Source organism: Giraffa tippelskirchi, chromosome 4, assembly GCF_054371585.1.
Source record: "Giraffa tippelskirchi isolate mGirTip1 chromosome 4, T2T-mGirTip1v1.2.pri, whole genome shotgun sequence".
Taxonomy (NCBI): Eukaryota; Metazoa; Chordata; class Mammalia; order Artiodactyla; family Giraffidae; genus Giraffa; species Giraffa tippelskirchi.
The window spans coordinates 7,581,764-7,598,567 of NC_137278.1; the positions used below are offsets into that span (position 1 = coordinate 7,581,764).

The window sequence follows — 16,804 nt, forward strand, 5'->3', positions numbered from 1 at the left end:
CTCCTGACTTTTTCTCTGCTCATTTTTTTTCCTGCTCTGAGGTCTCAAAGGTTTCAGCCCATCACAGAACCAACACCTATTGCAAAGAACAATGATTTATTAGACAACTTGTCATCAACAGCATTGATTCAAAGAATGAAACAGATGAAAAAACAAAAGCAGACTAACATTCTGACCCTCGGAGTGAGACCTGCTGAATTCATTCAGCTCATTCTGTATATGTCCCAAGTTCTGGGGGAGCTTCCAAGTAGGAAGCCTAGGAGTCTCTGGCTCTTGGGGCCTCCCTTGAGAGTTGGGGGTGGGGCGAGGGGAATTGCCAAGGGCAGGTCCTCCCACTGGGGGAGCTCAGTCTGACCTGGGTACGGTCCCTGTGCTCTTTTGACCTTTCTCACAAGGCCAAGGAGAGGGCACTGGACCCAGGTCTGCTGATGAGGCAAATCAGATGCAGTGATTCAAGTAGTATGGTCCAGGAGGGAGGGCAGAGTGAGAAGCGAGAGAGAATGCATCAGGGTCCTGGGCAGTGTCTGCTGGGTCCCAGGCTGTGGCCCAAGACTCGGGCTCTGAAGGGATCAAGCTGGGAGTGAACTACCAGTCTACCAGTTCTGGGAAGAGGGTAACCAGGCTGCTGGAAAGCGGTGTGTTTCTGCCCCATGCCAGGGTCTTTACACACCAGTTCCCCTTATACCCAGCTCTATTACAGAGCTCAGAGCCCTCTCAGCCAGATCTCCTGGAAAACCAGGAAGGTCCCAGAGGCAGGGGGAAGAGGATGCTGGCGGACCTGAAAGGTCAGGAAGACCATGTTTCCACTTCCCGAGCCCTACCCTTCATCCCCAAAACAAGCACTTGCCAATCTGCAATAAATAACCAGGAGTCTGAATAAATAGTAAAATCTCCCAAATAGTGTGCTGGGAGAGGAGGAGGAAAAAGGAAAGTGAAAGCATCCACAGGACAGCCTGGCAGGGGCTGCCTGGGGGGAAGCTGTTCCCGGCCCTCAGCCACAAGTCCTGGCTGTCAGACTCTGGGAGGCTTTGGGGGGCCCTGCGGGCCGGTCTGGGGAGACAAAGAGGACCCGAGCTAATTATCCAGCCTTCCAGATGCAACCCCCCTGCCTCCTCATAGAAGGAGGGAGCGTCCTGGTCAGAACAGGCCCAGGGTGGGAGGAGCCAGCTGTTCTACTCCAGATGCACCTGCCTCAGATCCCAGTCAGAGCACAAGACCAGGGAAGGGCCAGCATCGCCTTCAGCTCCCCTGTGAGGGGTGAGACATGGCACTCCAGGCCTGGACAGGACCCAGGCCTTTGATCTCAGCCCTGCCTGCCCCAGAGAGGCTCCCTTTGGCCCCACTTGCCCTTAAAGGGACTCGCCTGCCCTGGGCTGGCACCTGGAAGCCATGGGAACGACTACACCTCCGGAGCACCTGGATCCCAACCTTAATGCTTTTTTTCCTTTGGGAGATGACCTTTGAGGAAACCTCAGCTCTCCCTCTCCTCCCTCCCTGGGTAGGAGGGCGCTGGCTCTTCACGGGCCAACCGCTCCCAGCAGCTTGGAGTTTCCAAGAATTCTGTGGTGGGGCATGGGTTCAGGGCCCTCGAGTGAGGCACTGTGGACTGGGAGCCGTGGGCGCCCAGCGCTGGGGGATGGGAACAGGCTGCAGAGGCCAAGGCTGACCTCCAGGAGCTCTGCTGAGCCAGACTCTTCATTCTGTCTCCAGGGTTCTGAGCCAACGTTGAGAAGGGAGGGGAGGGGCTGGGGATAAGGCAAGCCAAGAGAGAAGGGCAGACGGACAGCAATGGAGAGAGCGGCAGACAGATGAGAGCCACACACCCTTCATGAAAGAGCTGGAGGGAGAGAAAGGGAGACGAAGGCAGAGAGGTGACAAAACAAACAGAGACTAGAGGGAGTCACCTCCCTCCGTACACAGGGACACACACACACAGACTGGAGGAGGAGCTCACGCCAGGGGGAATAGACATACACAGCAACCCACAAGTACACACACACACACACTCTCAGTGGGAAAGGGACACAAGGTGTGACCTGGGCCCGGCAGCCTCTTAGCTCCTTCACAGTGTCACCTTCCCCATGGAGAAGCCCAGGAAGCACCAACCTCCAGAAGAAGCGGTTTCTGGCCCATGTGCTGAGCACCTCCCTGACCAGAGCCCAGAAGATGGAGCAAGAGGGCAGGGAGGGAGGGGCAGAGCAGAGGCAGGGAGGGGCTCGCAGTCTGCCCCAGCCCCGGGAAACAACCTCGAGAGCCCCGGCCTTGCTCGTGGCCTGGGCAGAGGGTCCAGGGCCGAAGGGTGGGGGGGAGCCCAGGCTCGATGGTTAGGAAAGAGCGGGGCACAGCAGGCCCTTGACAGGAGGCCAGGGCGAGGCCTGGAGCAGGCCGGTCCGGCATCGGCCCCTCTGGCTGGGACCCCACAGGCTTCTGCACATCCCAGAAGCCAGGGCACCAGGGTCGGCAGGGGCTTCTCTCCCAAACGTGGGCCTTTTGCCGCCAGGCTACTGTGAGTCTTGGAGTTCCTTAGCTTTCTGAAGGACCTGGCAGATGTCTGTGATGGGGTAATCCTGTGTGGGGAAAAGGCCAACAGTATGCCTCTGAAGTCAGCCTGCCCTGCACCACTGCAGTGGACCTGGCACCCTGCTGGACCCTGGGCTAAAGGCCGGGGACCACAGGATATCAGACATCCCCCATCTGTCCAAATCCTGCAGGGAGCTGCTGCTACACCCACTGCAGCACTGACTTAACCACCCCAACCAGTCACGACCCAAAAGGTCTCAGCCCCTTCCCCAGGACCAGGACTACCTGCCTCACCTCTCCCCATCTCCTGCCATCAACCTCTGAGCTCCATGCAGGAGCCTGGATCAGGGCCGGACATTGTCCATGCATTCGCTCACTGGGTCACCTCAACAGCCTGATGAGGGGTTATGCGAATCTGCCTGTTTAACAGATCGAGTCAGTGAAGTTACTGAAAACCAACCCCAGGCCAGGCATTGGCAAAGTAATTAAGGCTGAGAGGTTGCCACTGGGCTTAGGTGACATGACTAGCACAGGAGAATAAAGATGTAAAGCCAAAACTGACTCCTGGGCCCATGTTCTTAACCACTAAGGCCCCCAAGTTTCTTCCCCAGGCCGAGAGCCATTACCAATGGGCATTGTTACCACATACTGGGTAATAAGGCTGTGTCTCAGCTATGACTTACTTATGCAGAGTGCATGGTTCAGAGAGGCCAAGTCACTGGCCACACCACACTCAAGGTCAGTGGCAAAGCCGGATTCAACCCAGATCCAAACCCAGATCTGCCTTGGGGGTCTGGACTCTTAAGCCCTGCTACCCTTTTCTGATCCCAAGGCAGCCTGTCACAGCAGCTGGCATGGGGTGGCAGCTGGCTAAGTGTCTGCCTCATGGTTAAAGACTGAGCCCGTCCCCCTGAACTCCATTACCTGCAGGAGTCGCATGTTTACGGTAAAGTCCCCTTCCAGCAACTGCTCCCGGATCAGTCTAGGAAAAACAAACAACAAAAAGTGCAAGGCCTCTTGACTACTCTGAGAGCAGGCCCACCGGGCCTCTTCCTGCCCCTGCCGCACCACCCCCAGCAAGTTTGGTCTGATGCTCCCCTGAGAATCCCAGAGGCTCAGTCCAGCCTCTTGACAGCAGCCCCTGCCTGCCCCCCCACCAGCTCCCCCTGCCGCCCCCGGCCACACTCACATGAGCATGGCACAGCAAACCAGGAGGAGGAAGTCAAAGCGGTTGCTGTCGGCGAAGAGGGAGTCCCAGATCCGGATGACGTCAGGCAGCACAAACTCCTGGGATAGCAGCAGGGTCAGCCAGCGGAAGGCGAAGAACTGGGGCTTGATGTTCTGCTCTTGCTGGGGAGACAGAGGTGTTGGCTAGTGGCCACGGACCACCATGCAGCCCAGCAGGCATGAATTCAGATTAAGCGGCAGGCCCAGCGTGAGCGCCAGGCACGCTGAGGCAGGGATGGCACTGGGCCGCCCAGAGAGCCTCTCTCTGTGAAAGGGGCGACTGCTGCTTGCGGCCAGCCAATGCTGTCAGATCCTCTGATTTTTTTGAGGGAAGCTAAAAACCCAGACTTTTTTAATATAAGCACTTTAGATTTATAAGTGATGGCTCAAATTCTTTTAAAACACTACACAGACTGTCACTGTGGATTTATGGACAGAGAAACCATTATTGGGCACTTGCTGTAAGCGTGGCCTTCTGCTTAATACATTAAATATCTAACTTATTTACTCCATACAACAACCGCACAAGGCAGTTATTCCCAATGGGGATGAGCCCTCTGGTCGGCCACAGTGGATACTACTGACTGAAAAGCCTGTTACAAAACAACAAGCCATAATTCTACACTTGGTTAAGAAGATATGTTTATGTATATTTTCTTGTTCACAAAACTGTTCCTGTTTATAAATAAACATTCTTTTTACTGAAGAGTTTCCTGAAATAAACATGAAATGCCACTCCCAATAAATTTTTTTGGCGGGGCCGCCTGGGTCTTAGGTACAGTATGTGGGATCTAGTTCCTTGACAGGGATTGAACCTGTGTCCCCTGCACTGGGAGCACAGTCTTAGCCACTGGACTACCAGGGAAGTCCCTCCAATAATTTTTAAAAATGAAGTTCACACTTCCTTTCTGGGAGGATTCTAACAGGCTGAACTCAAAGCATAAGGTAAACAGCCTGCACCATGCCTGGCACACAGGGCACCATACCCACCTCCCCTCATCCTCAGCCTGCCAGGCTCCAACCACCAGCTGCCCCACCTCCCCACCCCACCTCAGCACCTGGGTCATTGGCCCCTGGCAGTGGCAGTCACTTCTAATCCTCAGACTCAGGCCAGTCCCCACCCTGGGCCTGGGTAGGGTGCTCAGGAGCCTGCTGTCCTCTACCCCGTTCTGTCTGCCCTAAGCTGTGTGGCCCTGGGGGTCCTCACCAGTTTCAGGTAGAGTTCTACGTCCTTATCCTTCAGGGTGGAGTACACCTTTTCCATCTTGTAGGTGATGCCACACTGTGAGTCGTCAAGGCTCTTGATGAAGTTGTCCCGGATCTCAGCCATGAGGTTGGTGAAGCAGAAAAAGGTATCTGCCTCAGCATGCTCTGGGAGAGACAGGCAGGGTCAGGGCAGCCGCGAGAGGACCAGCTGGCTCACAACACACCCCACCTCTCAACTACGTGGAGAGCTCACCCTCAGCTCTGAGCCTCCATCAAGTCACCCCGCCCTGGTCAGGCTGCGTCCCTCCGTACTTCCTCCGTCTATAACCACTCTCTACACCCCACTCTCTAGCCCCAGAGCAGACATAATTCTTTTTTTTTTTGGCCACGCCAAATAGCTTGCGGGATCTCAGCCAGCGCCCTCCGCAGTGAAAGCAAGGAGTCCTAGCCACTGGACCACCAGGGAATCCCCACTTCTTTTTTCTCACAACTCTGACAACACTGTACACTGATTTTGCAGTTGATTACATGTTCTTCTGCTGACATTTTAAAAATCATTATTTATTTAAATCCTTTCTTTCAGCTTCCTGTCTATACATCTCATCTCATCTACCAGAAATTCAGTTACAAATATGAAGAGATCAGTAAACCAGGGGGCGGAGAGGCGGGGGAAGGTGCTTCCCTAGTGGTCCGGTGGCTAAGACTCCAGGCTCCCAGTGCAGCGGGTCCAGGTTCAATCCCTGTTCAGGGAACTAGATCCCACGTGCCACAACTACAAGATCCACGTGATGCAACTAAGACCTGGTACAGCCAAATAAATATATACATATATATATATATATTTTTAAGGAGATCAGTAAACATCTAACATTCTAGAAAGTTCAAGCCAGAAAAGATCTCAGACATGATTCAGGCCAACCCCCTTATCCGACAGAGAGAGAATGGAGACACCAAAACAAGGAACTGAGTGGCACAACAGCTTGCTAACATAAAGCCCATCAGTCCAGCTTTCCTTGGTCCGTTTCTCTAAGAGGCAGCAACAACGAACGTGAGCAGCCAGGAGCCCACCTGTTTACCTTTCCACTCGCTGTTGGGGTCGGTGGCAAAGGTGTAGTAGAGGGGCCCCACGATCTCGTTCATGCCCTGCACGTAAGCGATGCCGGGGTTGAGCTTGGCGTAGATGAACAGGATCCGCTCCACCACCTCCCAGTGGGCCTCACAGCCGTTGGGCAGCACCACGTACTCGTTCATGGAAGGTGCCGAGTTCTTTTGTGGGGAGCTCATCTAGGGGACAAGGGCAGGGGCTTGGTAAGAAGGTGGGAGGCATGATGGACAGCGAGCTGAAACTTAACTTCCATCTCATGGGCAACCCAGGGCGGAGAGGGATGTGTCCAACGCCACCGGAACGAGCAGATAAACCCACAATGGGCAACATTCCGCAAGCCAGAGGGACTGAAATCTAATAATTTAGTGATAAAAGTCAGAACGGTGCTTACCTCTGAGAGAAGGGATACTGACTGGGAAAGGGCATGAGAGAACTTTCTGGATGATGGAAGTGTTCCATGTCCTGATCTGGCTGGCAGTTAACATAGGTTTATACATGAGAAAACGTTCATCCAGTTGTATACCTAAGGTTTGCGCTTTTCTTGTGCGTAAGTTATAGCTCAATTAAAAAAAAAATTCAAAATATGTCAAAAACAGACAACTGGGAAAGATTCTTGAAGAAGTCAAATGCTGTTGGGGGGTGGGGGGAGTGGAGGTCTGCTCCAGCCGAAGTGACTAAAGAAACTCAACATCCCAGTGCAACGCATAAACCCTAACCTGGTGCTGGCTGGGATTTAAAACGACAAAACATTCTTGGTACAGGGAATTCCCTGGCGGTCCAGTGGATAAGACTCCTTACTTTCACTGCTGTGGGCTCAGGTTCAATTCCTGGTCAAGGAACTAAGATCCCACAAGCCATACAGGGTGGCCAAAAAAAAAAAAATTCTTGATACAACTAGAGGACAGCTGAACCGGGACTGGATGTGAGCTGTTATTATGGATTATGGGTAATACGGGCAGATGTGACAGTGGGGAGGAGGAGGATGTCCTGATTCTCAGGGGATGCCTGCTGAAGGACTGAGAGGTAAGGGGTCAGGACCTCTGCAGTTTACTCTCTATGTAACACACACACACACACACACACACACACACACACACGGCAAAAGGTTAACAACTGATGAATTTAGGTGGAAAGTATGAGGGTGCGTGCTGACTCTTCTTTCAACGTTTCTAAATATTTCAAAATCTTCGTAAGAAAAAGTTGGGAGATGAATGAAGAGATGATCTCGCTAATAACTCACACAATAGAGCAGAGGACCCCAACATCAGGATCCCTTTGGAGTTTTGTAAAGGTTCAAGTGCCCGGGGTTACCTGTATGAAGGTCACAGGCACATCCCCGCAGGGTCAGAGTATAATGCTGTCCTGGAAGCCCAGGGTTTTGAGAACATTAAGCGTCCTTTTCCATCATATATATACATCTATACACATACACATGTGTGTACATATGCACACACTAAGATGCATATATCACTAACATTTACCAAGAGGGTTTTATGGGCAAGAAAAAGCCCTACAAGCCTTACTGTTTAATGCCCAACACAGCCTAGAAGATTCTTTCCACATTAGTTTCAAGATGAGGAAACAAGTTCAGAAATGCTAGGCCACTCATTAGACGTCTCGCATTAAGTGGTGGCACTTGGACCCACGCTGGCTCTAGAACCCGATGCCCAGGCCTCAGAGAGTGCCCACCGCTTTCCAAGAATCTGCACAGCCATGACCTCAGTTCACCCTCTTGGCAATTTAAAAGCCAGACAGGGCAGAAATGATTACGCCCAGTATACAGAAGAAGAAACAAGGGCCCAGGAAGGCAAGTCTGGTGTTATTTGCGCAGCGTCAGACAGACAGTCAGCTTTAACTCAAACTGCCCAGCCCCCGGATCCAGAGACCTAAGGATGGAGCTTGTGGTTCGGTTCTCTACCACCAGGACCAGGTCCAAACCTAAAATTTGTTCTCAGCCACCAATTATTGTAGTGAAAGGAATGACAGAAGCCAGGTCCCCATCTTTCCAGGCAGACAGAACATCAGCAGCCAAACAGGACGACCAACTCAGGCAGCTACAGTGTCATGGAGCCAAGCGTTTGGCACCTCCTGACACATCCAGCTCTGTTGTGGACGGGTGGCACCGGGGGATCAGCCAGAATTTCCCAGTCACCCATGGGATGAAAGATGGCTGGTCTCCAGGAAACAAAGCCCTGATTGGTCATTCCACCAGGGCAGCAGGGGGAGAGTGGAGCTGCTACAGTACCTGTCTCTAGCTTGCTGGGAGTTACAGAGAAGGATTTTTCCATTGTTGGAGGACAGTGAAAAATTTTGAGAAGTCAGTCAAAGCTCCAGGTATGAAAGCAGTATGTGTTAAGGAATAAGACAATATACCTTTTAGCAATAAGCAGCTTCTCAGAATCACATTAAGTCTGCTAGAAGCCTGAGGTTCAAACACTCAGCATAACTTGGCCAGCACAAGACCCATCCTTCCTTTCTCTGAGGTCCCTCACATCGCTCCCTCTCCACCCCAGTCCCCGCCCCTACCAACCACAGCACCAGGCAGCCTCTCCACCTCCATTCCTGCTTCTCCCATCAACATCCTCACAGTGTCCACAGCAATCTTTGACAAAGGCAGTCTTATATCCCTGGCTCCAGGAATCCTGCAGGGGTCCCCAGTCCTCAGGACAAAGGCCCACATGGCCTCACCACCACTCACTTCTCCAGCATCCTCCGGACACCCTTCCCTCGCCCTCTCCCCTACCCAGCTCAGGCTGGACTCCTTTCCTTGAACACACCCTGCTCTCTCCACACATGTCCTTCTCTCCTCCTGGAAGGCCCTTTCCTCTTCATCCTTTGAGCCTCAACTTAAATGTCACTTCCTCAGGAAAGTCCTCCCTGATGCCCAGATCAGGTCAGGTCCCTGCCCGTCACTGTTCCCACTGCACTTCACCACACTTGCAGCTCCTTTTCCAAGCGCCGCCTCCACCACAGACCAGAAGTGTGGCCCCTTCACTGCACAGCAGGGCACCCCACCCCCCGCCCCGGCACCGTGACAGCCTTCGAATCCCATTTTCAGAAAGAGCCTGGAGGGGGATGGGGCAGGACCAAGGCTGCTCTGGGTAACGGTCAGGGTGGATGGTCAGGGGCCCAATGGCCTGTGGCCACTAGTTCCAAGGAAGCAGGAAGGAAAAGGCTGTCACGAGGAGTCCCCGAGGCCCTCAGGTTGCCTCTCACATTTGTGACGCCGCTCCGGTTCCGGGCCACCGTCTGGGATTTCAGGGTCGTCTGCTCCACCCGCTTACGAAGGGTCTCGAACTCGTTCTGGGGATCCAGGATGAGGAGGCAGGGGTACTCGGTGGCCCTCTGGAAGAAGGATATGTCTGGACACAACCTCCTGCAAGGGGGAACAGGAGAGGACTGTTACTCGGCAAGAGGGTTTTAAGCGTCTCCTCAGCCCTCTGCTGCCAGGTGTCCCAGCCTCCCCAAAGCCTTTTGTGTGTGTTTAAGTTAGTAACATTTTATTTCAAAAGCAACGTAGTCATCTTATATGTGTACATACCCATATATGGTATGTATGCTTACAAATAGATACACATACACACATATTTTAAAGTGTCCTTAGAATCTTTAAGAGAAGAGTCTAACTCTTCTCTTAAACCACAAACAAATTACCATGTCAAAAAGATAATATGGACAAGAGTATGAACTGCTTGTATTGAGGCTAAAAATGGTAAAAGAGGTTTCATTAAGTTATAAATTGTACGATGGAATACTACACAGCTGGGGAGATAGAGAAACAATCAAGTGGGGAGACGGTCTCTAGAATGTGAAAGTTTTTAAAATGTATATATCGCGGTGCACGCACATTGTCCAGACTTCTTAGCCGAAGCTCACTGCAGACTCGCCCTCCGGGAACACTGAACAACGTGCTACAGTCACTACCAGGCTAAGAACCTGTCTGCCCAGATCTGGGTTCAAGACGTGGTTCCTGACTTAAGATGGGGCGATGAAACACCTCGTGGGTAGAGGCTCCCCAACACCAGCCTGAGAAGGAAGGAGGCAAGAGACCCACTGTCCCCCCTGGCTGGGGTCCCACCGGGGCTGTCTGGGAGGAGGGGGGGCCTGGGCACAGTGAGCACAGGAGAGGAGGAGCCCCGGGTGGCGAGGGGCTGGTAACACAGCTGACAAGCAGTGGGGACGGAAAGGGAGGTGGATGGACAGACTCTAGAACCCAAGCTCTGACCACTGGGCCACTCCAGACAAGCCCCCAGCTCCTCACCTAGCCACGTGGGAGAGTCACTGGCTGCCAGGCTCACCCACCCCGCAGGCCAGCACAGCCAGCTGGCCACACTTCCCTAGAAAGAGGAACAGCGTGCCACACGGTATAGCTCACAATTTGAATGAAAAAAAAAACAACACTTTTCTGACCTTGTCACTCCTCTGCTTAAACCCTTTGGGAGATCGCCCCATGTCCCTGGGATCAAGTCCAAGGTCTGACCCCCGCCTGCCTCCGGTGGGGCCTCAGGCACACTGGCCTTCGCACTGCTCCTTGGACGGCCCAGCTCTGAAGGCTCTCAGGGCCTCCCCTGGGAGGTACCACAGCCCTTCCTTCCCCCTCCCCTCCAGGCTTCTCAGAATCTCAGCTGCTTCCTCAGGCGAGAAGTCCCAACTGCCCTGAAGCACCCTGAACTCTGCCTTCAGAGCAGTCACCACAAATGTTAGTGACACGGAAGATCCATTTTGTTGACCATCTTGTCTTCACATCTTCCCCCTCAGCTTCTAAGTTCCTTAAGGAGAGGGACCATGTCTGCTTATTCCATGCTCAACCCCCCAGCCTGGCACTGAGCCTGTCACATAGCAGGGCCTCAGTATTTGCTGAAGGAAGGAGCAGATGAATCCGTAGGGGCCTGGGCTACAAGTGAAACTAAGGCAGGGAGAGAGGAGAGCTGGGCGCTCAGGCCACCGCCAGCACCCCGCACCCCTGCACCTCGCCAGGCCTGCTGTGCCTTTGGCCTGGACTCAGCTACAGGGACAACTCCCCAGCAGTTCCTCAGACACCTCCCTGTGGGCCTGGGCTGGGCTGGGAAAGGGCAGAAGCAGAGGAAAACCCCCAGAAGCCCCAGGGGCAGCTCCCCGCCCCAGCGACCTGCTCACCGGACATCTTTGTCGATCTGCAGCAGCACCTCGTTGTCCCTGAAGTACGTGTTCCACCGGCTGTCGGGGTTGGGGTTCAGAGGCTGTGGGGGAAAATGAGCCACGCTGTCCTCGGCCGGCTAGGACCCCAGGGGCAGACCCCAGTCTTGGGGGCCTGAGCAGTAGCCCATGAACCAGCATTCCCAGCAGAGATGCAGCTATGGCTGAGACGGCCTGCGAGCTAGTCGAGCAGCAGCACAGGCACCCCCTCGGCCTCCCAAATCTCCATCCTCGTCCACATCCCGCAGACAAGCCCCGAGGTCAGCTCTAAGCACTTCCCTGCTCGGCAGGGACTCAGCCCTTCCCTGTCCACAGCTCCAGAACACTCTGTATAACAGGTGCTCACTAAATGCTTGCTGAATGAATGAATATTGCATCGTTAGGTCTCTTCGAATCTAATTCATCAATACTCTGAGTTGCCAATTTCAGTCTTTGGAGGATCAGGCTGGATCCAATCCATCTCCGGTTCCCGACTGCGAAGCACCAGGGAGAAGTTGGGTTTTTGCAGATAGAATGAGGCTTCCTCCGGGCTGCAGAAACGCAGTTTACCCTCACCCCGGCCCCGCTCGGACTCCCTTCAACTACAGTATCACAGAAGCTTCCTGGAGTAAGGGAGCTGAGAAGCCAACGTGTGGAGGACTAGGCTCAGCACTGCACACACAGCACTCCTGGATCCCAGTCATCACTTGTGGTCCTGACTGGGCCTGGAGCCTGGGGAGAGCATGGAGACTCAACAGCCTTTGTCGGCAGAGAAGCCAAATGCAAAAACGAGGTGCTGGCGGGGGAGGGGGTAGAAGGGAGTAGGATCAGCAGCACCTGGCCTCTGGACTGAGGGACCTCGCCCACTCCAAGGCCCACACCTCTCCCCCACCCCACTCTGCAGCCTCGGTCCCCACTGTGCGCCCCTACTCACATGGTCCTCAAAGGTCACATCCTCCCTGGACACACCCATGTTGGCCTTGGCGATGCCAGGCTGGATGATCATTTCCCTCAGAAACTGAGAATACAGCTCCCTGGAGGAGAGGAGAGAGGGATGAGCCCAGAGCAGCGTAGCAACAGGAAGTGGGCTGGACTCACACCACCTGCTCTGCCCAATACAAAGGCCCTCCCGCCATCCCCGTGTGTCAGGGTCTCACCTCTGCTTGGCCAGGATGGAGGTCCATGAGGCTCTCTCCAAGGGGAGGTAGTTCAAGAGAATCTGCAGAGAGAGAGAGAAGAGCAAAGCTCTGGCGACTCCCCTAGCCCAACCCCGGAAGTAGATGGAGGCTGACAGGCCTCAAGGAAAACGTCTGATAAAGCCCAGAGAAGTCAAGACGGGCTAGGTAAAACCCAGGAACATAGGCACAGGCTGCGGGTAGCCTCCCCTCTTCTCCCCACTGGCTTCCTCGTCCTTTATCCTGAAGCAGCCCTTTCCACTGCTTTCCCTCCCACAGACTCTCCCAAATGATAATAAAATCTTGTGCTCAAAGGGGTTGGAAACCAGGACACTGAGCTTCTTCTGCTCCCACCTCAGCGAAAAGCTTTAGACAAAGCATAGCCTTTTATTGTCCCAATCAGCATCGCTTCCACTGAGCTGTCTGGACCAGGAAGCAGAGGGCTTTGCTGGCATTACAAAGCATTCCATCCCCAGGGGGATCCCGGACGGGGATGCCAAGAGAAACAGAAAACCCAGAACTTCCCAGAAAAGCTTCCTGGGACAAGCAAGGAAAGGCAGAAAATTGGAAGAAGGGGCCAGGGGTGGGGACAGCCCATGCGGGAACCCGGGGACTCTCAGCAGAGCAGAAGCCCCAGCCCAGGCACACCCACCTTCCAGCAGAGGCAGCGCAGTCCGCCCTCACAGGGGATGCCTGTGGACACAGCAGGCAAAGGTCACGCCCCCGCAGAGGCCCGGAACCCCCCAGCCCTCCACCTCGGAGCCAGTCGGCAGGGAGTGTAGTGGGCAAGAAGTACTTCTTCAAGAACTGTTTGCCGCCAGAAAGATTACTAGACAATGCTAATCTTATGCGTACTCTCGCTCTGTGACCCCGTCTGGAATGTTCTTTTGAGGATAACAGCTTCTGATCTTTGATATTTCTTCCTCAGAGCAGCCTTCACCAACCACACCACCTTTTCCCAAATAAAGTCAGGCTCCTTGACATAAACAATAATGGCTCCATCACATCTCCTTCATGGAACCCCTCGCAAATGGGAATGTATGATATAATCTGTATATTTATTTAACATCTGTAACCCCTAATACTGGGGAAAGCCCCAGAAAGATGAGGACCAAATCTGTCTTACTGTTTCACTACCTAGCCCAGGGCAGGTATTCTATAAGCATCTGTGGAATATAAACTAAGCTCTGAATGCTCAGTGTTTTGCGTTTTACAGATTTAAAATTTCACTTAATCCTTATTATAGCCCTAGTAAGTAAGGAAGATCAGCATCATTGTCCCCATCTTACAAATAAAGAAATTCATCTATAAAGACAGAGCAATCAAGGACTCCAACACAGGTCTGACTCTAGAGACCAGCTTGTAACCGTTGCCGCAGACTGCCTCCCCTGGGGCTTGGCAGATTCTTCAGCTCAGCACAGATCCCAGAACCCCTCAAGATCTTCAGGGCCTAAATATCACTCCTGAACTGAAAGATGAACTTCTCCTGAAATACTGTCAGGACGCTTGCTAAAGCAGCTGTTGCTACAGTCTCCCCAGTACTGTGAACAGCAGCTAATGTCCTCACCTCAGAATCTGCATGGGGATGCAGGGGGCAACTCAAGCGTCCTTGCTGACAAAGTTGCAAGGGCAGAGCAGTCACAAGAAGCTACCAGAACACCCTAGGGTATTTTTAAAGACATGCACGAGTCTCTGCGTTGAAAAGTTAGCCAGTCCGAGGAGGGCAAAGTCAAAAACTGCTGCGGTTCAGCTCCTTAAAGTGAGTGACTCAAGGCTGGAATTTTACCATGAACCAAAGTTCACTGTTGCCTGAGTTGGCTTAGGTCCTAAGCCACAGAGAGAACCAGGAACCGCTTCGTAGCTAACCAAATTCTACAACACAGGAAGCCTGCTGAGGAATGAGGAAAGACCTTTCCTCCATTCAAGAAGTCTCCCCTCTGCCCTCCAGTTACTCCCAGGAAGCAATCAGCATCCCTTACAGGCCAATGAGCGCCTGGTCTAAGGGCTGTGTGTGCGTGCACGCGCACTTAGTCACTAAGCCATGTTCGCCTCTTTGCAACCCAATGGACTGCAGCCTGCCAGGCTCTTCTGTCCACGTGATTCTCCAGGCATGAATACTGGGTTGCCATGTCCTCCTCCAGGGCATCTTTCCGGCCCAGGGATCAAACTCGCGTCTCCTGCACTGCGGCGAATTCTTTACCACTGAGCCACTAGGGAAGCCGTCTAAGGCCTACAGGCATGTTAACCTAGGGCGCCACTGCTCTGAGAACCAAGCTCAGGGCATTCCTGGTTGTTCAGCTCCACAGAATCTGGAAAAGCTCCCAAAAGGCAGGCTGGTCCCCAGAAATAGCCAGGTGTGGCCTCGGCTTGCTCCCCCTCCATCTTTGTCACAACGCTGCTCCAGGAAAACCCTGAAAATGGAGAGTTGCCTCTTACCACTAAAACTGAGTTCCCGAAGCTTTTCCAAGGCAATCGTGGGCTCCTTCAGGACATCCTGGAAATCTGCAATCCTAGAAGGAGGGAGACAGAGGCAAATGACACACAAACCCCAAGATGACAGGGTCAGCGATCCCTCCTAAAGCCCACAGCTCCCTTACACCCCCAGTCTCCAACCTGTTCCTCCCTCCCCTTCAGGACACAAAGATGGCAAAGCACAGGCAAAACCCTGGCCAAAGGGCAGCTTTGAAGAACTACAGATCACTTTTTCCTCTAAGTCCAGAAATCTAGATACTCTTGTCTAAAAGTTCTCAAATGAGCACCATGAAATCAGACACATTCTAATATTTACTGAGCCGGCATTTACTGGGCACTTCCTGCTGGCCAGGTCCAAACCACACTGCTGCTATCTGAACTCCAAAAACCCTAAGAATCAGGAGTAACCTGATCTGTGGACAAGGACCTGTGTAACCCGCACCCAGCATCCCAAGCTTAAAAATAAAACCATTAGAAGACCTCTGGGCCTGCGGGCAGGCAAGGACAAAAGGTTTAAAAACTGGAGGAAAACTGAAGTAGGAGGAAAATTAGCCAACGCTGCAGGATTTGGCCTCGGGGGTGGGGGTGGGGGGAACAGACTGGAGAATCTAGGTTTTCTAGCATTTCTAGTAAGAAAAGGGTACGTGGGAGGGGAAGCATTTGAATAGATGAGGGTACAGGGGCAAAGGGTTAACAAGGAGGGGAGAAAAAGGGGGGGTGCATCGGGATCGGGCATCAAGGCCCTAGAAGAGGAAGTAACCAGGGGAAAGGATCCAGGGTGCGGGGGAGAGAGAGAAGCGGCAACACCGAGAGGCAGGAGAGATGTCCCCGTTCCGTGCCCCGCCTCAGGCCCACAGCAAAGAGGCTGGAAAGTGGGCGCCCAAAACCTTCAGCCCGGGAGGGGTGGGGGGGCGGCGAGGTGAGAGGTCCCGATTCCTAGCCACATTCGCGCGCCCCCCCACCCCCGCAGGTCAAAAGGGACAGCTTGGCCAGCAATGGCCTGGCTGGTCGGCCCCGGTGTCTCCTCACCGGCTCTTGTGCAGACTCGACATGGTGTTGACTTCCGGATCTCCCCCCAGCTGCTGCCGCCTCCTCCACCGCCGCCCCGCCGCCGCCCCTCAGGGACGCGGGGCGCTGGGCAAAGGCCTCCGACCGGAAACTCAACCGCAGGCGCGCGCGTTCCGCACTGCCCCGCCCCGCCCCGTTCACGTGCCACCCCTGCTCCCTGCCACCGTCAGACGGCCCGGCGGGGTGGGCGGGGCGAGAGGACGCCGGGAACGAGGCCCCGCCTCTGCTCCACCCCCCCGCCCCCCCGCACCTACCTCTACCTACCTAGTGCGTCAAGTTTGCGGACGCGCAGGTGACCGGCGCAGACCGTTCGCACCGAGGCTTCTGTCTTGCCCTTGCATGGAGGTTAGGAGGGGCAAGCTTCCGAGTACGCAAACACACCTGTCACCTGGTCCTCTTCCTTACGGGTTCCACACCTGCAGTGAGCTGCTGAGCTGTCGTTTCAAGGATGTCCTGGTGATGGTTTAGTCGCGAAGTCGTGTCCGACTCTTGTGATCCCATGGGCTGTAGGTAGCCCACCCGGCCTCCTCTGTCTGTGGGATTTCTCAGCCAAGAATACTGGTGTGGGTTGCCATCTCCTTCTCCATCGGGGATTTAGACCCCAACCCCCTCGCTAAGCTATACAGGCCTTCCTGGCTGGTCTTTTCACTGCTGAGCCCCCCACACCTATAGGAGTGATCACACTGAACAGATGGTTCAGTAACTACTGAACGGAAGAGTAGGACCACAATTCAGTGATTCCTTGATTTTTGGATTTCATGAATATGATATTTACCATAATATCAGAACAACAGAAAAGGAAAAACGAAATTTCAGGATCCTTCCCAAGAAAAGACAGTTGGCAGCCATACATATGTGTACTTATGTGCTAATTGTC

At 53.7% G+C, this 16,804-nt stretch overlaps 1 protein-coding gene across 4 annotated transcripts; it reads right to left on the reverse strand.

Moving 5' to 3' along the window:
* Positions 1 to 79: 79 nt before the first annotated feature.
* On the reverse strand, positions 80 to 15,972 carry TBC1D13 (TBC1 domain family member 13). Of its 4 annotated transcripts, XM_081586867.1 has the most exons (12): positions 15,889 to 15,972; positions 14,824 to 14,897; positions 13,040 to 13,080; positions 12,370 to 12,431; positions 12,147 to 12,246; positions 11,195 to 11,277; positions 9,275 to 9,434; positions 6,030 to 6,237; positions 4,955 to 5,118; positions 3,710 to 3,870; positions 3,445 to 3,502; positions 80 to 2,567 (listed from the first exon to the last, which is right to left on the reverse strand). In XM_081586867.1, exons 1-12 carry the CDS (start codon positions 15,909 to 15,911, stop codon positions 2,502 to 2,504), a joined length of 1,200 nt encoding a protein of 399 aa, XP_081442993.1. In that variant the 5' UTR covers positions 15,912 to 15,972; the 3' UTR covers positions 80 to 2,501. The 4 variants fall into 4 exon arrangements, with proteins under 4 accessions (XP_081442993.1, XP_081442994.1, XP_081442996.1 ...); XM_081586868.1 differs by lacking the exon at positions 13,040 to 13,080; XM_081586870.1 differs by lacking the exon at positions 13,040 to 13,080 and having other exon boundaries at positions 12,370 to 12,459; positions 14,798 to 14,897.
* Between the last annotated feature and the right edge of the window lie 832 nt (positions 15,973 to 16,804).